The following is a 20534-nucleotide window of genomic DNA, read 5'->3' as shown; positions in this document are numbered from 1 at the left end:
GCAACTTCCTGCCTGTAGGTACTTCCTTTCTTTGTGTTGCAATGGATGAAGGACAGGGAGCTCCCCAGGAGTTGGCTTGGGCTTTAAGCTTGTGATAAACAAATAGTCCAAGGAAAGGCACCTGTGTTGAAAGCCAGCATGTCACTACCACTGTGCTACTCATCTCTTGAGCCCAGTGTGCCAGGCGCTGAGCAAAGTACTTTACAGACTCTGGTTCAGAAGGTTACTCTGGGCTGTTTGCTATGGTAGACAGTTTCTGAAAGAGAGATCTAACTCAGAATTTGAGGGACTTGCCTAAGGTCATGTGTCTGTCAGTTGTCAGTGCTTGGGGATGACCTCAGCTGGGCTACACTAGATCAGAGTCCAGCAGGCTTCTCTCAGTACTGACTGGGTTCTTAGTGCGATGTCCCCAGAAGAGGAAGCCCTAGGAGAACATCTATCTCTTAACGGCAAGTTATGACTAATATAATAGATTGGGTCTCAGCCCTTGCCTGTGGCTTAAGGCAAATTAGTATTCACCAACAATAAATTCTGAGGCTTTCCTAACCTTCTTTGCCAAGTACAAATGTTTCCTCTTTAGGATATATTTCTGTCTGAGATCAGATTTTAGGGGAGGGCGAAGTTAGGCTCATGTTCACTTTCTGACTCTCCTCCAAGGAAGCCCATTTGTAATGTTTTTAAAACCCATTATCTGAACTTCCTCCATTGACCATGCGATTTGCGTGTATAGATTGAGATTCACATTCTGAATCCTAATTTTTTGAGTAAGTGACCTTGGAGAGGGCTACTTGTCCTTCATTTTGCTCATCTCTAAAATGAGGATGCTATCACCACCTGGGGAGTTGTTGCGAAGCCATGGAGAGGTGTAGAATATATGATCTGCACTGTAGATTTCAGCAAGTTAGCCGTCTCCCTCCAGTCTATTCCTTCCCCATAGAGCAGGTAGAGGAGGAAGAAGGTCTGGCTAGAGAACGTCAGAAACCCTAGCATCAGCTAGGGTCACACCTGTGCTGCCTGTGCTTTGCTTTCAGGGCAGTATGGAATTCCCAGGCCCTGGTATTTTCCTTGTACCAAGTCCTACTGGTTTGGGGAGGAAATTGATGAGAAGAGCCACCCTGGTTCCAGTCAGAAGGGAGTTTCAGAAAGTAAGTACCCCTGACCAGCACTCTCCCACACCTGCTGCTGCTGCCCTGCCAGAGCCGAGCATGCCTCCTGCATTTAACATGACCCCAAAGCCACAATCAAGGTGGAAAAGCCCCATGCAGTACACTCTTTCGAAATGTACCCATTCCATTGCCATCCCACGCACTTAGTGGGAACCCTGTCTGCCTCCTGAGGAGCAGTTCTTTTGTCTCCCCGCTACTAGGAAAGTATATTTTGATCAGTATAATCTTATCTCTCCCGTCTTGGATAATTGTGCTATTCTGTGAAGCCAAGAGGAATAACTAGCCATCATTGTGGGCCTAGTCTCTCTGCCTTCCTTGCTGTGGTGGTCTATGGCAGGGGTTCTGTAGGTGGATGCTACGGGGCTGCTATAGACCCAGTCTGTGCTTTGTAACTTCCCATCCTTTCTCACACAGGGCGCTAATCCCCTCCTAGCTTCTGACTGCAGGTAGAGGTGCCCCAGTTCTTCCCAGGATTTCTGTGTGTATCTTTGTGCTCGGTGTGGCTTCCTTCTACATTGTCAGTGGTCCGCTTTCTTCCTGTGAGGTCAGTAGACCTGCTTCCTTCCTACACGGTCCACAGTCTGCCACCTCCTACTCTGTCAGAGATCTGCTTCCTCTCTGCATTGTCAGTAGGCCTGCTTCCTCCCTAAGTTGTCAGGGTCTCTCTTCTTTGCCCTTCCTCAGATCTCCAGTGATTAGCTTTTGGTGCTCTATAGTGTGGATAACAGGCAATTTTAAACATTTTATTTTATTTCTTTATTCACTTTACATCCTGCTCACTGCCACCCTCCTGGTTACCCCTCTCCCATAATCTCCCCCCCCTCCCTTTCTCCTCTGAGGACATGGGGACATCTCTGAGTATCCTCCCACCCTGGCACTTCAAGTCTCTGTGAGGCCAGGTGCCTCCTCTCCCACTGAGGCCAGACAGGGCAGCCCAGGTAGTAGAACATATCCCACATACAGTCAACAGCTTTTGGAATAGCCCCCAGTTCCAGTTGTTCGGTACCCACATGAACAAATTGATTTTCTTTTCTTTCTCTTTTTTTTTTTTTTTGGTGGATCCTTATTTCTCTTGGTATAATTCTTTTGAGATCCACTCAAATTGTAATATATTACAATTTATGAGTAATATTGCCCAGTATGGAGATCCATTACACTTTTAGATATGTTTTTTAAAAATGTCTGTTGGCATCCTGTATTTTAATTGTTTGTGCAGCCTTTCTTCATCAACAGACTAATGTGTTTTTTATAAGTTCATTGCTACTGTCAGCTCTGAGTATTCCAAGGGGCTTAAGATACTTCATCTTGTGTTTGCCGGCAACATTAAAGGTTGAGCATGGACAGAAAGTAGTTCTGAAATTCTAAGCCCAGACTTTTGTATTTGTGCACGCTACTGATCAGGTGAGTGTTTCCTGTGGGACCATCTCTGTCTCCTTTCTTTTGTCACAGTCTGCATGGAAGAGGAACCCACTCATCTGAGGCTGGGGGTATCCATTCAGAACCTGGTGAAGGTTTACCGAGATGGCATGAAGGTTGCTGTGGATGGCTTGGCGCTAAATTTTTACGAGGGCCAGATTACCTCCTTCCTGGGCCACAATGGAGCAGGGAAGACCACCACCATGTAAGAAGAGGGTGTGGCTCTCCCGAGATCTGTCATAGGACATCACCACTTAGAAACATAGACCTAAGGAAATTGAATTGGTCACTGGGCTAAGAGTGGAGCATGATGGGAAGAAATGTGTCAATCATGAGCATGCTTTCTGAGGTCTAGATTTTGCTAGGTGTTTTTCCTTTAGTCTATCTAAAAAAACAGGCAGGGACCTTTTGAAGAGCTTTCCCATGCAGTACTCAGAATTCCTCAGCTTTCTTGGAATCTGAGGTTTTTGAACTTATTGATTCAGAGATTTGAAGCCTGAGACTGGAAAGAAAGATCAAAAAAGCTAGAGGAAGAAGGACACCCTCCCCCCCCCCAAAAAAAATCTGTCTCCAAGCAGAGGAGAGAAGGCCTGAATAACTCTCTCCCTCTGCCTTCCCAGGGACCTGTGAGGGCAGAGGAGGGGCTATAGAATATCATAGTTTGCTTATGGTTTGTAGTGTGGCCCCTCTGCTGTTCCAGAAGTTGATTTTTGGGGGGTGACAGGCTTTCTTCTTCAACATAAAACCAGCATGTTATGAACATGACTGAGATACTCAGAAATTCTGTTCTGCAGCACAAAACATTTCTATCTTTTAACAGTATGTTCTTGTTTGTTCATTTTTTTTGTACAAGATGTTAGGCATACAAAAATACGTTTTAAGGAAATACATCCTGTTGCAAATTAAGAGTGTCATTTTTCAGATGCTTCTAGCAAACTCCTCTTTCTAAGACATAGGCTTATGCTTAGCTACTCAGTAAAGCAAATGGCCTCTTTGCTCTGCAGGCATCTCTTAGATTAGCTTGGATTGGATTGGATTGGATTGGATTGTGTCAAGTGGTGTGATCTGCTCTCTTTGCCCTGACTCTGCAGTACTGGGTGGAGGCTGGGTGTTCCTGATTCTTGAATTTGTTACTCTTGTCCTCAGGTCAATACTGACTGGGTTGTTTCCCCCAACGTCTGGCACTGCTTACATCCTGGGGAAGGACATTCGCTCTGAGATGAGCTCCATCCGGCAGAACCTGGGGGTCTGTCCCCAGCATAATGTGCTGTTTGACATGTGAGTAGCAGAAGCACCCAGAGAGGAGTATCCCCCACCCCCACCCCCACCCCCATTTGTGACTTGGGAGTCTTGGTGTTCTGAGTAGAGTATTACTAAAGAATTGCCCTTCTTTGGGTATGGAGTGGTAGGTCTTACCTCTCCTGACACACAGTGACAAGTTGCCTTTTGATTTCAGGGAAAGAAAGGTAAAGTTGTATCATCAGTCAGGTGGCTGATGGGATTTAGAAAGCCATGTTCTCCATTACTGGATTGAATGGTTTTTTTTTTTGTTTGTTTGTTTTGTTTTTGTTTTGTTTTAACTCAGCCATCTGATCATCCTGATCATTCCTCCTTGCTCTAGTTTGTTTTTGATTGCTATGATAAAACAATGACCAAAAGCAACTTGGGGAATAAAATGTTTATTTAATTTTACAACTGTCCAATCACAGCCCATCACTGAAGGAACTCAGGGCAGGAACCTGGAGGCAGGAGCTGAAACAGAGACCATGAGGGAATGGTGCTTACAGCCTTGCCTTCCATGGCTAATGTAACTTAACTTTCTTATACAGTCCAGAACCACCTGCCTAGGAATGGTACCACCCACAGTGGACTGGGCCCTCCCACATTATTAGCCTCTAATCAAGAAAATGCTCCACAGATATGCCTACAGGCCAATGTGGTAGAGGCAGTTCCTCAATTGAGGGTCCTTCTTTCTGAGTAATTTTAGTTTCTGTCTAGACTAACCAGAATATTCCTTAAGGCATGGTACAAGAACTTCAAAAGACACTTGGTGCAATGGCCCTGCCATTCTCTGCTCAAGTTTGTTCCCACCCAGGTTGTCCCACTAGCAAGTTGGATCCTAAAGGAGACCTGGTAGAACAGAGGAAGTCCTGAGCTCTCTGGTGGAGGAACAAAGAATGTTCTGAGTGCTCTGACTGCAGGCAAAGCCTTTCCACCTTGTGGGTCTTGAGGTTCCTTTATCTAAATTCAGTGGCTTGTGCTTCTAGGCCTTTCAGGGCTTCCCTTCCCTTTAGAGGTAGAACCTGAGACCCATTGAGGATCATCCACACCAGTGAATACTGAGCCAGCACAGCCACTAAAAAACTGAATGGAGAATCTGGAATTTAGAGTTTTAATGGCCTGGTGCCTTATGATCAGGCCTGCTGGCCATAGGATATAAATGTTCCATTGTATGGCTCACTGTTTGTGTACCAAGAATACTCCTTTCTGGTTATCTTTTTAAAGAAATTGAATGCTTTTCTTTTTAAAAGGCAATAATGGTGTGGAAGAGAAGAAAACTGTGCCAAGGTACATACATCCTGCTGGGCCCTGAGCTGACCTGCCCCTCTTTCCCCCAGGCTGACTGTCGAAGAGCACATCTGGTTCTATGCCCGCCTAAAGGGGCTCTCAGAGAAGCATGTGAAAGCAGAGATGGAGCAGATGGCCCTGGATGTTGGCTTACCCCCCAGCAAGCTGAAAAGCAAAACAAGTCAGCTGTCAGGTGAGCCCTAGGTACCTTCCTTACCTCTCCCTTTCCTTCCTTCTCCAGACACACACACCAGAGTTCAAGCCTGGGCACTTGTTGACAGAAGTAACCCTCTTGTCTCTAGATGAGTACCTCCAGCCATCTCTCACCACCTCTGCCCCCACTTACCATTTGAGGATGTGTCTTCTCTGTCTTGTAGGTGGGATGCAGAGAAAGCTGTCTGTGGCCTTGGCCTTCGTGGGTGGATCCAAGGTTGTCATTCTAGATGAGCCCACAGCAGGTGTTGACCCGTACTCTCGAAGGGGAATATGGGAACTCCTGCTGAAATACCGGCAAGGTACATGCTGTTATTTATTTCCAGTCATGACCTGGGATAGAGAAGGGCTCTTGGGAATTGTGACTGGTTTTGTTAGGGTCACAGAGTTGCTTCTCAAGAAAAGTTTGGGGCCTCCTTAAAGTTCAGTTTCTGTCCTGCTGTACAAGATTCTTAAGACGTATATTTCATTATTTAAGGGCTTACCAGAAGAGCAGAAAGGGTATAAGCATACACATATGTGTTGTAGTTAGACCGTGTCCTTGTTCATGTTGGCCGTGACTAATGGGAACGTCTGTCTGTAAACTTCTTAGCACACTTGACAGAGCAGAATCCCAAATAAACACTGCCCTCATTTTTGTGACAATTGCAAACTGTTGTCCCCCAAGCCTTGCCATCGGTCACATCTACAGAGGTTAAAGGCCTCTGCATGTCTTTCTCGTATGTGACATCTCTGGCGTTCATGCCATTAGGATCAGTGAGAACTGACAAGTCCCGCTATCCCATCTCCTTGTGTTTGTGTCTTGACAGGCCGCACCATTATTTTGTCTACACACCACATGGACGAAGCAGACATCCTAGGGGATAGAATTGCCATTATTTCCCATGGGAAGCTGTGTTGTGTGGGCTCCTCCCTGTTTTTGAAAAACCAGTTGGGAACGGGTTACTACCTGACTCTGGTCAAGAAAGATGTGGAATCGTCCCTCAGTTCCTGCAGAAACAGTAGCAGCACCGTGTCTTGTCTGAAAAAGGTGAGTAGCCATCTTGGGGCTGGGCTGGTATGGGGACTTGGCAGCCGGCGCTTGTTCACTTAGATGGCTTGCACACCAGGGCCCCATGCTGCTAAAATTGAGGCAGTACTCACCTTGCTTTGTGAGCCTGTTGCAGTGCATCATGGCTCCTGTGTGGAAGGCCAGGAGACCTCTGCTCCCACCATACTAGTTCTGGTGCAGCCCCTTTATAATCCCTCCGGAAGTGCCCTGGGTTATGGAGACAAGTCCTTTGAGGGCTTTATTCTGTCAAAGAAAAGAGAACTTGTAGAGAAGGTAAGAGGAGCCCTTGTCTACAAGATGCCCCACCATTCCTGCTTGCTGCCTTAAATCTTATTTACCTTGACTTTGAAACTATGAAACATCAATTAGCCGGGCGGTGGTAGCGCACGCCTTTAATCTCAGCACTTGGGAGGCAGAGGCAGGCGGATTTCTGAGTTCAAGGCCAGCCTGGTCTACAGAGTGAGCTCCAGGACAGCCAGGGCTACACAGAGAAACCTTGTCTCGAAAAACCAAAAAACCCCCAAAAACAAAAAACAAACAAAACAAAAACAAAAACAAATCAATTATTTACTATATACTGACTTTATCCCCCTCCCCCCAATAACCTGTGGGTTTAGGAAAAAAATAATGGTAATGGTACATTTTTGTTCTGTTTTTATATTTTATATTTTTCAAGTATAGAGCAACCCAGAGAAGACAGATTCCTAGCTTGTAGGAATTTGTAGCGTATTCAAGGTCTCCCACCAAGGACATACCAGTTAGCACTAGACTCCTGGATCTGGCTTGTTTCTGTTTTACATGTCTGAGATGTGTTTGTGAGGTTGGACACATCAGACCACCTATCTACCCTGACTCCTGCCTGAGTTGAACTTGTATCCATTTATTTTTTTCTGTTAACTGGAGCTTCCTCATTCAAGAGTGGTCTGAAGTCTAGCACATCCGACTCAGTTGGGAATTCCTTAGAAACCTGGTGACTTGGGCCCCATTCAGACCTACTGAATCCGTATCTGCATGTTAATTAGAATGCATATTCACATTGAGGAAGCATTAAATTAGCTAAGTGGTCAGGTAAACCCTACACTGGGACGGTTGGCAAATGACCCATAGCAGCATTGATCTGTGGCCACAGTTCTGTTGACAGTGACTCAGTTTGCTGACCTCTCTCACCCTAGTCAGTGAGGCGGTCCATAGAGAGCACACGCGTGGCAGCAGTGGCCTCTGAAGCCATGGCTACTAGCTGCACACTTCCCAGGAAAAGCTTTCTGCTCTAGTTTTATGCCGTAGAACTTCCTGGATGCCCTGTCCGTCAAAGGTGGTGGTGGCTTTTCCCCGTTTGACCCCTGACCCGTTCTCACCTCCTTCTTTGTCATCAGGAGGACAGTGTTTCTCAGAGCAGTTCTGATGCTGGCCTGGGCAGCGACCATGAAAGTGACACGCTGACCATCGGTAAGGATTCTGGGGTTTCTTATTCAGGTGGTGCCTGAGCTCCCCGCAGCTGGGCAGAGTGGAGGCAGAGGAGGAGAGGTGCAGAGGCTGGTGGCGCTGACTCAAGGTTTGCTGCTGGGCTGGGCTGGGTTGGGTGGCCGTGGGAGTGAATGCAGCTTGGTGGTGGCTTGGCCTAACACTTGCTGGGGAGCATGGGGCTTGGTCTTGGGGCTGGGAGGGCAGTATTCCAGAGAACAGATGTGACTGGGAGTCCAGGGAATACCTTGCAGGGAGAAGGGGAGTGGATTCAGTCAGCTGTTCAATGAGATGCAGAGGGCCAAGCCAGTAGGAAGGGAGTTGAACTCAGCATCTAAGAAAGGTGAGAGCCCAGGAGATTAAGGATGAGCATTTTGATTTCCCTTGAGCAGTGCCTATGTGAGACCAGTACCACCAGTGGCATATGGAATAAAATTATAGAGCTTGGCTGTCTCTATCCAGTCCCAACAGTGGCTTTTCCAGGAAGGGTTCTGCTCCCGCAAACTGTTTGATTAGCCATCTCCTGAGGTAAATCATGGATAGCCTCATCCTAACACTTACAAAAGGGCAGGGCTTTTTGTTTTTTAAACTCATTCTGTTGAAGAGTCCTGGTACCCACACATTGGACACAAGCACCTATCCATCAGACTCCTATTGCCTATAAGTGTGCCTAGGTTTTGTGACGTAAGAATGAGTTAGGGACAGTCTTTGCTCTCCTCATGGTCTCCTGCCCGAGACAAATAAGCCAATGGGTTTGGGGCATTTTAGGACAGATGATGTACATGTGGTGCTTCCGAGCTGTTGGGAAAGGGAGAAGCTATTTCCATGGAGTCTCTGATGACTGAGCCCCTTCACACTCTGGTCCCTGCAGATGTCTCTGCTATCTCCAACCTCATCAGGAAGCACGTGTCTGAAGCCCGGCTGGTGGAGGACATCGGGCATGAACTGACCTACGTGCTGCCATACGAAGCTGCCAAGGAGGGGGCCTTCGTGGAACTCTTCCATGAGATTGATGACCGACTCTCAGACCTGGGCATCTCCAGTTACGGCATCTCAGAGACCACCCTAGAAGAAGTAAGCTCAACAGTCCCAAGGCCAGAGAGGCAGCCTAGCCTGGCCACGAGATGGCTCTAGAAGTGGTTACTGAGAGTTTAAGGCATTGGCGTCTGGGTAATGTTAACCCCAAGAGTTAGAGTAAGAGTGGAGGTAGTGGGAGACAGCAGTATAGAGAAGTGTTAGGATTGCTCCCTGGTGTGAATAGTGTTGTGGCCAGTTGACAACACTCACACATAGTAGACGACTGGTACTTATGGACAGTCGATTGGGGCCAGGTGCTAAACTTGATAATTTGGTTTGCTTGAGATGAAACTTTACTTACAGCATTTCTTCCATCCTTTCCAATCATCCAAGTCTTCCACTTCTCTTTGCTCACCTTCAAATTTTGGCCTCTTTTATTTTATTATCATCATCATTATTATTAGTTGTAGTATGTGTATTTTATTTAAGATTTATTTAATCTATTATTACTTGTTACTTAATTATTTTATTATTTTATTATTTAATCTGTTATTTTATTATTTAATTATTTATTATTTTATTATTCTGTTATTATTATTTTATTTTATTTATTTAAGATTTGTTTGTTTATTTATTTTATTTATGTGAGTACACTGTAGCTGTCTTCTGACCTACCAGAAGAGGGCATCCATCCGATCCCATTACAGATAGTTGTGAGCCACCATGTGGTTGCTGGGAATTGAACACAGGCTCTCTGAACTCTGTGCTCTTAAACATCTGAATCATCCTCTCCAGCCCCTGTATTTCATTTTTTTTAAACAATATTTTTGCTTATTCTTTGAGAATATATTCCAGACATATTAATGGTCTTTTTCAGTTCCTTCCAGATCCTTCATCCCCACATCTCTATTTACCCAACTTCATATTTTCTCTCTTAAAGACAAAATAAGCTCACGGGATATATTTATGTTGGCAGACTGCTCCTGGGGTGTGGTGTGGGGCGTGGCCTGGAGTGTGGTCAGTGTACCTGTGTCACTCCATGGGTGGCCTTTTGTTTTAAATATTGAAAGCTCATTTAATGATCACAGCAGGATGAGAGTTAATAACGACATTGATTTAAGATGATGAATCCGAGGTTTGGGGCTTCAAAGCCCAGGTTATCTTTCCTCTGTAACAGTGTTTCTCTTTAGAGGTACAACATCACGAGCCTTGAGGCCTGGGAAGGGTGTAAACATTGTCTGGCTGGGCTGGTTCCCAGAGTAGATTGTGCAGTAGAGTCATCTATGATGAGAATAGGAGTTCCAAAGCTCCTCTCTTGTGCCTTTGAGTGGGGATTTCTGGAGACATGCCTTTGAACTTCTGTCGCATGCTTCCTACAGAGTGGTCTGTAGGCAGGTTCGGAAATCAGCATCTTCATTCAGGTTTCCCTCTACTATAATATTTACTTCTAGTGCCTAAGAGGCTCTTTCCCTTGTGGCCATTTATCTTGGATAAATGATCACAATGTTGTCCTGCTCAAAGGTCAGGGAACACAGACCCGATAAAAGTGACTTGCCTCATTCTCGGTCGGTCCGGAATGAATTTCTTCTACAGATACAACGGCATTGTTTTATGTTGGAAAGAGCTGTCTGGACTGGTAGCTGTCATGCGTGAGGAAATGTTTTCTGCCCCAAACAGCTTCTGTCAGGGGTTCTGATAAAATTCTTGTTGATAAACGCAGCCTCCACCTTCTTTATCTTAAGAGCCTAACGTGGGATTCCATAACCCAATCTGAAGAGTGACAACTTCTCTCATAAAACAAGTGCTTACTTAGATTGTATCCTGCTTTAATTTTTCAGATATTCCTCAAAGTGGCTGAGGAGAGTGGGGTGGACGCCGAGACCTCAGGTAACCGGTCTGAGTGGGCTGCACAGTTTGGGTACGCTCTCTGTGTGGGCTGTTGGAGCTGACCCCTTTGCATTGGTCTGATTCAGTTCTACGTTTAGGGTCTGAGTTTGCTCTGGGAAGGTTTGTTGTATTACAGATAAGTAAACCGTGGGATTCCTCCCTTTTCCATGTAGATGGTACTTTGCCAGCAAGACGGAACAGACGGGCCTTTGGGGACAAGCAGAGCTGTCTGCACCCATTTACGGAAGACGATGCTGTTGATCCGAATGATTCTGACTTAGACCCAGGTTCGCTCTGGCAGGGTCTTTGTTCCATTGTTCGAGCTTGACTTTGGTCTTTTATGTGTTTCTTAATTATCTCTTTGATGGCCTTTGGCTAAGATCACAGGTCCTAACAGGTTCCAAAGAAAAGTGGAAAAGATGAGAGAGCCCCTTTTCCAATGTGGCATGTCTGGTCAAACCTGAAGAGATCCACCCTTATCACTTCATTTAATAGAAAGTTTTCTCAGATGGGTATGAAAAGATGACCCATCCATGCTGTGAACCCGTTTATGGTCATCTCTGTAGGGTCCCAGTTTCTTGCACACCTAAGTGCTTAAGCATTGAATGAAAATGAATTGAATGAGTATCTGATTTATTTATTTATTTATTTGTTGTTTATTTATTTATTTATTTTTATTAGATATTTTCTTTATTTACATGTCATATGATTTCTCCTTTTCCATTTTCCCCTCCGAAAAACAAACAAACAGACAAAAACAACAAGAACAAACCCCTGTTGCCTCCCCCCTCCCCATGCCTGACACCCCACCCTCTCCCACTTTCTGGCCCTGGCATTCCCCTACACTGGGGCACAGAACCTTCACAGGGCCAAGGACCTCTCCTCCCATTGATGATTGACTTTGCAATCTTCTACTATACACATGCTGCCAGAATAATCAGTCCCACCATGTATAGTCCTTGGTTGGTGGTTGAGTTCCTGGGAGCTCTGAGGGTACTAGTTAGTTCATATTGTTGTTTGTCCAGAATAAAAGAGGAAGTTGTGTTCTTTGACATATGTATTTTTGATGACTGTGTCCATATGTGGTTGAGACGGAGAAGGGCAGTATGAAATCAAACAAATTTGTAGAACATCTGAGTGCCTCGGTTAGGAGTCGTTAGTTTCAGACGGGGATTTCTAGACAACTTTTGGTGAGGACAGAAAATTATCTGCTTTTGTGAGTCTGGCTTTTTGTTCTTACTTCATGTTTCGTTACTAGGCCTTAGATGTTTTAAATTTGTCCACTTTTTACCATGCATATTAAAAATAGAAGACTAATAACCATCGTGTGCTAGCCCGCATGACCCAGTTCATGGAATTGGGAACAGCTTGCTTCTGCTATCTGTGAGCACATCTTTGCTTGTCCTAAAGCATCTTCATATTCTGTGCTCATCAGATGGGAACTGAGAGCATACATGTTGAGAAATACAATTGTGAGTTAGAGCCTTTTCTTAAATGCGGCTTTTTCAAGGAAACGGTTTACTTCTGTGTGGGTATAGGGGGCTTCAAACCCCAGCTTCCAGGATGATTGCAGAGGAAAGAGTAGAGTCATGAAGATACAGGTGAGGTTATAGCCGACCCTCCATATTTGCTGCTTACAGAATCCAGGGAGACCGACCTGCTCAGTGGCATGGACGGCAAAGGCTCCTACCAGCTGAAGGGCTGGAAACTCACCCAGCAACAGTTTGTGGCCCTTTTGTGGAAAAGGCTGCTGATCGCCAGACGGAGCAGGAAGGGCTTCTTTGCGCAGGTGAGACGTGCTGGTGTCTGCCCTCATGGATCACAGGCTCTTGGACTGGTGAAGGCAGGATAGGACTGTCATCAAGATGTAGATACGGGGACCAGATTAGCTGTGTGTCCATATACTTCTGCTTCTTACGGTTTGTTTGTGGGGCGGCCAGTGATTTCCCCGAGCTTTAATTTCTTCATCTGAAAATGAGGCATACTATGTGGGTGTTAGGAGAATGAAAGGAATTTATTTAGATTGGAGTTTGACATTACTTCTGGCGGGGGGGGGGGGGGTGGTATGTAATTTAGAGGAGACCATGAAAGGGACATAGTTTAGAAAAAGCAGTTGGGCAGATTCAACGCTCATAACAGGATGGTCGCCACGCTGAGTTGTGTTTAGCAGTGCACTTATTATTAGAAACATAGTGAGTTTTTTTTCTCTAATTGATGATAGCGAAAGAGCTAGGAATGTAACAGGCACATTGATCCCCCATGTCACAGTTTCCATGCTGACTTGATCAGTTAAAGTCAGCTATTAAGTTATTCCATTCTACAAAATGAAGAGTTATAGAGAGCATGTCCATCGAGCCCTCCCTCCAGCCCACCTGGGCAACACAAATTCAGACCATGAGTGTGAAGCCGGCAGACCTGGATTTGGAATCTGGTTCAGTGAATCACTGGCTGACTTCCCTCTGATCCATACTGCTCTAGTTTGTGAATAGTGATAATGATACTACCAACACCAATAACCACGAAGTAGGAATATTAAAGGAGCTAATTCTCACTACAGTACTTTCCAGTAGAATTATTCATCCAGTGATGATTTTCTATATTAAAATCCAGGAATATTAAAACCATAGTTATTGTTTGAATTTTTATGGCACTGGGGATGGAGTCCCGGGGTGGTGCAAATTCTCTAGGCTAGCTCTGTACTACCAAGTTCCACCTGTAGCCAGGGTTATCACAGAATCACTGACTTTTTAAAGGGTACCTCTCTCAGAAGGGAATGAAGAGATCCTTTACTCAACCCATACATTGTTGTTTTCAGAGAAGGGATATATAAACTTTGGGGGAATTTCAAGGAAGAGTTTAGATGATTATGCTTTTCATAGTACTCGGAGGAGAGACACTGGCTGCTGCTGCTTCTGGCGGGGGAGTTGGTTTCAGGTTTTCAGTCCTCAGATTTACTGATGTCACATAGCACCCCTGCCAGTGGCGACAGGACCAGGATTCAGTCTTGTGGCTCCTGGTCCAGGGCTGTTCAGCCTCCTACCCGTACCTACATGATCCAGGCTGGTTTTTCTCAGTCTTTAGAAGAGAGAAAGGGTTGGGCCTAAAAGAGTTAGTCACTCTGACTCTACTCTGTGACATTCCCAGCTTGTGCCTCTGTTAGGTGACCATAGCGTCTGTCTTTGTGCTGTCAGCTTCAGGAAATGCCTCGGGAGGAAGAAGCTTAATTTTCAGTCTCTTTTGCCTCCCAGCTGCTAGAAATACATTGGAAGAACTCAGCCATGGGCGTTGCCTGTATCCCTCATTCCTGCGTTTGCTAGTCTATGGGACTGGCTAGCTTTTTCAGGGGCTTGCTCCTCAGGCTTCTAAAACGCTGTCCTGTTGTCTCTTCCCTCTCCAATGCCTGCTTATAGATTGTCCTGCCAGCCGTCTTTGTTTGCATTGCCCTGGTCTTCAGCCTGATTGTGCCACCCTTTGGCAAGTACCCCAGCCTGGAACTTCAGCCCTGGATGTATAACGAGCAGTATACATTTGTCAGGTATGTGTTTGTCCTCTGTGCCTCAGGGCAGAGAAGGGGAGAAACAGACCAACAGTGTTTGATATACTGAGAGCCAAGGAGTCAGAATCCACATTTCTGTGGTGAGATGGATATTCTTATGATGGTTCAGGCTCCTAGACAAGCCACTACCGTAGCAAAGAACGATAGTAAATGATATTTGAAAATATAGGTGAATCTCTGTTGGGTATTTCCCCTTGTATTGTTAGGCTCTTGTTGTCAGGAATGACCAGATGTGCTTTAATTCAGTAACCAGTAAATCTTTCAAGTTTAGAATGTTAGCTAAGTATGTGTCTTTAGGTAAGAATGCTTCCTATTCCATACTGATCCTATTACAAATCAGAAGATAGGGAACTTTCTAGACCTTGTTTAGTAGAGGTTTTCTTCAGTTCTGATGCACTGATAGGTCTGTAGATGGAAGAAAGTGTCAGTGATATAGAGGGAAGTTTTAAAAAAATCTCTGTGTGCGTGTGTGTGTAGGATACATGTATATCACCTACAGGAAGTTTATTAGCCTCTTTTGCTCTAGCTCACTTTCATCTTATATAGTTAAAAGTTTGTTTGATCCCTGTCTAGCCAATGACCTAGTATTGCCCATAGCTGTAGATCATGACGTTGGTTTGTGATCTAGGCCCATTATTTCTTGAACTTTCTAATTGTTCATACAAATAATCAATAAAAATCTTCCTGTCTGTTCTTGGAAAGTCCTAGCTGTCAGTGTCAAGCAGTAATTGTCAATGTAGTTTTGAAATACTGATCCTTAATGATATATGTATATATGTATATATATATACACACACACACATTGTGACTCCAGCTCCCATATTTGCATGTGTGTGTGTATGTATATATATATATATATATACACACACACATGCAAATATATATATGTATACACACACACATACACACACACACTCATATACATGCCATCACATGTAATCTCTGCACATGCTTCATTGGGGTACTGCATGTTACTCTGATGGCAGATGTTTGAAGCTCCTTGCAGGTGGCTTTTGTATATTATTTATGTTAGTCTTAGAAGCTTGTTCCTCAGAAAGTGCTTACGTAGAGTTATTTTCTGTAGAAACCTTTTCCTGCCTCTACGTCCTGGTTTGGATAAACTACTGATCAGCATGTCTCTCATGTATCTGTAGTAATGATGCTCCGGAGGACATGGGCACCCAGGAACTCCTGAATGCTCTAACCCAAGATCCAGGCTTCGGAACCCGTTGTATGGAGGGCAACCCAATCCCGTGAGTGACACTTCAGCCATGAGCTGCTTTCTCATGATGGCCGCCTGCTCATGATGGCCGCCTGGTTTTCTTTCTGGTGGTATTGCCTGTTCCATTGTGACTACTGTCAGTTTTTTCATTCAGTCCATTTTTTTGTTTTAAAAAGCCATGGGATAACCAAATCAATTTAGGACCAAATAGACTCTTCTAACATCCTGTATAGTAAATCATCACTGACGCTTGTTTACTCTGCTGTGATGTTGATTTTAAATCACGTTATACTTACTGACCAAATGCTTTCCCCTTCTCTCCTTGACTCCAGCTCCCATATTTGCATGCTGTAGTAGACTGGTGGAGTGTACAGTTTGCAGCTTTGCTTACCAGTTTCTTTACTTTAACCAGCAGAGATGACATACAGATTGTATTTTTATAAGAACAGATACGTTATTTATTTTTTTGCAGTTGCATATTTTCATTACACCTTCATGACTAAGTTTTAAATAGTAAGTAAATAAACTCAGTGATATGCCCAGTTGACTCTCTATGTACTGAAGAAGAAGCAAGTCATGGGGACACTGTGGTAAAACCAGTGGAGAGGTGAGGAGGAGAGAACTGGAGCTCATAGGCAAGAGCTTCAAGTTTGCAGGTCCAGAGAGAATTTGCGCCTAAGGTCTAAGTGTACATGGAGTAAGTGGTGGCTAAGGAACTGTGGAGAGTAGACAAGGTGATAAAGAAGTATAGAAAGGAAAATTTGAATCCCATACGGCAAAGGGGAAGATGGCCAATTTTGTATCAGAGCACTGAACATGATGGCTATGCCTATATAAGACCTAGCAGATTTGGAGATGAATAATTTCTGTGTATTTATCAGCTCTTAATTAGTATTTGCTTAATTACTTTTCTGTTGCTGTGATAGAACACTATGACCAAGGCAACTTATAGAGGGAAGGGCTTTGGGGGGGAATTACAGTTCTAGAGAGATAGGAGTCCATGACCGTCATTGTGAGGAGCATGGCAGTAGGCCTAGGGATGTGCTGAGGCAGCAGCTGAGAGCTCACATCCTGATCCACAAACAGGAAGCAGAATCTTTTGAAAGGCATGAGTCTTTTCAAATCTCAAAGTCTGTTCCCAGTGACACACCTCCTCCAACAAAGCCACACTTCCTGATCCTTCCCAAACAGTTCTACCAGCTGGCAATCAAGTGTTCAAACATCAGCCTGTAGGACCATCCAAACTACCACAGTGTCAGATGATGTGTTAGACAATGTTCTGTCACTGAGAAAACCAACTTAGGAGGAACAGAGATTTATTGGTGACCTGTGGTGTCAGAGCTTTGGTTCATGGTTGATTGGCTGTGTTGTTTGGGGCCCTTTTGGGATCCCTAGTTGGGTAGAACATCATGGTGGGGAATGTGTGCTTCCCTACAATATAATAGCTGCTTATATTATAGAAGCCAAGCCAGGGAGCAAATGAAGAGAAAGAAGAGGCTAGGGCCCCAAGATTGCCTTTGAATATATGTCCCCAGTGACCTAACTTACTTCTCTTAGGTCCTATGACTTACAGACTCTGTCAGCACCCAGTAGCACCACAATCTAGGGATCAAGTCTTCAACATTTTGAACCTTTGGAAAATATTGAAGACTCAAACCATAGCAGATAGTTACTGAATATCCTTAGCACTTATTAGAAGAACACAAATTCTTCTTGACTTCACCAAAAAATCAAGATTCCATGTGAAAGTTTTGTAGGAAAGAAGGATGAGGTAAGATGATAATCTGGGTAGCTGGGTCCTTTGTTGGCAACCTGAACTGTATGGATTTGTGGATTGATTCCAGCAAAGGCTAGATCTATAGGAGAGAGAACTGAGCTGACAGCTCGCCTGCAGAGATTAAATAAATGTCCATGACATCAGAAGGTATGTGTGCTGTCTGAGCACCATGGATGCTCTGCTGGAAGCAGTCTGAGAGGCAGAGCTTCACCCTGCCATCTCAGACTGAAATTCAAATTTTAGGTTCCTGGGAAACATTAGGACAAAGAATTCTGACTAAGTTGCTTTTTCAAGTGGTCTTTAGTTTGTCTCAGCCTGTTGTCTTTTAAAGGTCTTAGGTGTGAGTTTCACAAGGGCAGATATTTTAGGGAAGAGGCTCTAAAGAGGAAATGAGAAATTATTTGCAAAAAAAATTACGTGTGTGCATATTTATAAACATATACACATGTGCACAGACATGAGATATATAGATTGTGTCTTAGTGGGCAGTGGTGGCGCACGCCTTTAATCCTAGCACTTGGGAGGTAGAGGCAGGCAGATTTCTGAGTTTGAGGCCAGTCTGTCTACAGAGTGAGTTCCAGGACAGCCAGGGCTACACAGAGAAACCCTGTCTCAAAAAAACAAAACAAAATTGTGTTTCTAGTCTAAATTGTGGAACCCTGAAAATTTGAAATATGGAAGAGAGACTAGAAATGTCAAGTCATTTTATGCTCTTATTTTATCAGTAGGGGTAAATAAACCCTGAGATTGCAAGGGATTTGTGATGCTGCACCAAACAGTTCAGGGCTCTAGGCAGAGATTAAGGCCCTGCATTGTCTCGTAAACAGCCTCCCCTTTCATACATTGAGTGTTCCCACTCTACTCAGCTCCTCAATTCTCTGTTTATTATAGAACATCATTTCAATCTTGCTATTCTCTACAAGAATTTCAACATGCTGAGCATAAAATGTAAGCTCCTAACCATGACTATGTCATGTGGCTCCTCCTCTTTCCTTCCTCTTGTTCATCAGTCTTAGAGCTTGTCACATGACCTTCTGGTTTTTCATCAAACACATATACGCATTCCTTTGCAGGACCTTTGTATATGACAGCTCACAGCTGCTGCCTGGCATGTCCATTCTCTCCAGTTCTTTTAAAATTACATTTATTTATTTTAGTGTGTGTGTGTTCATGCATATCAGAGTACATGTGCAGAGGTCATAGTATAACTAGATCTAGAGATTGAATCCAGGTTTGGCTATAGGTACATTTATCTGCTGAGGCATCTCCCCAGCCCATTATCCCAATTCTTTAAGTAGCTTATTGTTTGTGTTTTGGCTGAAGCAGATTCAAAGGTCTGCTTTCCCCATATACTCTCCTGTTGTGTTTGCTTTATCTGGGGTTGTGTAAAATTGAATTTGTTGACTTGCTGTCTAACACTTTCTGGCCATGAAGAATCAAGGCAGAGAGTTTGTATTGCTTCCCCCGGACTCTCAAAGATTTGGAACACCGTGCAGCACCTAGCAGACTCTTTCTGTGTGTTGTGTCAACAAACATTGGTTAGCTCGGTTGAGCAGAGCTCAGTGTGAGCATCCAGAGCCTGTTCATGTCCTATTTTCCTGTATTTTCTCTTATTCCCCAGCTTCCACAGGCTTCTATTAAAACAAACAAAATGAAGTCAAGCTGTTTTTTCAAATGATAGGGCTAGGCACATGGGTCCTTACTAAAGAGCAAACCTGGGCTCTAAGAACATCAAGGAAAGACATTCTCCTCTTCAGGAAAGCCTACAAGCTTGCGCTCTCCTTTTACAGAGACACCCCATGCTTGGTCGGGGAGGAGGACTGGACCATCAACCCAGTTCCCCAGAGCATCATGGACCTCTTCCAGAATGGGAACTGGACCATGAAGAACCCCTCACCCGCATGCCAGTGTAGCAGTGACAAAATCAAGAAGATGCTGCCCGTGTGTCCCCCAGGGGCAGGGGGCCTGCCGCCTCCTCAGGTGAGTTCCTGTCGGTGTGACTGAGAAATTGGCTCAGGGTAGGGCCTGGTAGTCCCTGTGTTGCAGCGCAGCACGAATGAGTGAGATGTGACATCGGGGTCACAGTTTCTGCCTTGATCTCTCTTGAGAAGAGCGAGTGGGTTTTGAGAGAGGTGTGTGAGCGTTGCCTATCACAGAGCATCCGTGGGCACAGCTTCCTACCCTGGTTCTGTCACAGTGGAGCTGCTGGCTGTGCTCTCTTTGGGCCTGTGTTTTCACTTCAGAGTAAATGGGCCACGGAGCTTAGGTGTATCGCATCACCTCTGACATGTTCTGGGCTCTGAGGTTTGGAGGGAGATCTGAGTTGGTTTTTTTTTTTTTTTTTTTTTTTTGCTTGTTTGTTTGGTTTTGTTTTTGTTTGTTTCCCCTGAAAATTTCAGGTCGATAGTGATATCTCTCTGCCATTTTATCAGAATCTAGTTTCAAGGGTGGGGACAAGGGATTTTTAGTGGAGGTGAAAACTTAAAGAAGTCATGCTGGCCACCTTAAAATCAGCTGGTCCAGATACCAGCATAGCTCCAAAGTACAAAAGAATTCATTGGGCAGTTTATAATATTCTTCCCTAAGTATACTGTTGATGTGAAGAATCCCATCTAGATATCGAGTGAACACATCCCTGGGGATGATTTTGGTTTGGTACAAGTGAGGGACAAGTGCCAATGGTCTTGGTGGTGGCTGGCTGAGGGTCTTGCCTGGGCCCTGGGGTCCCTATTGTTTTTGTCTGTTTTCTGCCCTGATTCTTACCTGTAAGACACGTGAGCTTGGTTTCTATGTGATGACAGAGAAAACAGAAAACCGCAGACATCCTTCAGAATCTGACCGGAAGAAACATTTCAGATTACCTGGTGAAGACATACGTGCAGATCATAGCCAAAAGGTAACTTCCTATTGAAATGTGGCTTGCTACATGTGTAGAACTGAGTGGTAGGGAAATGGACGATCATGGCCCTGTGGGAAATTTAGCACATGATATCAGTTAGCCAAGATGATGTGGGGGCTTTAGAATGAAGATAAGTGATAAATGTGGGCTCAGGCTTAAATTCTGACTCGTTAGTCTCCTAATGTCTTCACTTATGTGAATTTTAATGTTTTTATATTTGATGTTAGTGTTGCACTCTTAACAGTTCATGGTGAGGGCTAAGAGAGATGATATAAGTAAAGACCTGTAGGTCCTCTCTAGT

The 20534-nt window shown here is 44.5% G+C and overlaps 1 protein-coding gene across 1 annotated transcript in view; it reads left to right on the top strand.

Annotated features, from left to right (window-relative positions):
- Abca1 (ATP binding cassette subfamily A member 1) overlaps nt 1–20534 on the top strand; it is a 121797-nt gene that overhangs the window by 78001 nt on the left and 23262 nt on the right. Inside the window, exons 18-32 of the mRNA XM_031377412.1 lie at nt 1032–1145; nt 2616–2787; nt 3729–3860; nt 5201–5343; nt 5528–5665; nt 6173–6393; nt 7788–7860; nt 8747–8949; nt 10731–10779; nt 10953–11066; nt 12420–12568; nt 14190–14314; nt 15490–15588; nt 19125–19314; nt 20136–20230. Of these exons, the coding sequence (XP_031233272.1) occupies nt 1032–1145; nt 2616–2787; nt 3729–3860; nt 5201–5343; nt 5528–5665; nt 6173–6393; nt 7788–7860; nt 8747–8949; nt 10731–10779; nt 10953–11066; nt 12420–12568; nt 14190–14314; nt 15490–15588; nt 19125–19314; nt 20136–20230 (2017 nt within the window). The remainder of the gene's footprint in view (nt 1–1031; nt 1146–2615; nt 2788–3728; nt 3861–5200; nt 5344–5527; nt 5666–6172; nt 6394–7787; nt 7861–8746; nt 8950–10730; nt 10780–10952; nt 11067–12419; nt 12569–14189; nt 14315–15489; nt 15589–19124; nt 19315–20135; nt 20231–20534) is intronic.

Source organism: Mastomys coucha, unplaced genomic scaffold (assembly GCF_008632895.1).
Source record: "Mastomys coucha isolate ucsf_1 unplaced genomic scaffold, UCSF_Mcou_1 pScaffold18, whole genome shotgun sequence".
Lineage (NCBI taxonomy): Eukaryota > Metazoa > Chordata > Mammalia > Rodentia > Muridae > Mastomys > Mastomys coucha.
This window is presented reverse-complemented; position numbering and strand designations above follow the sequence as displayed.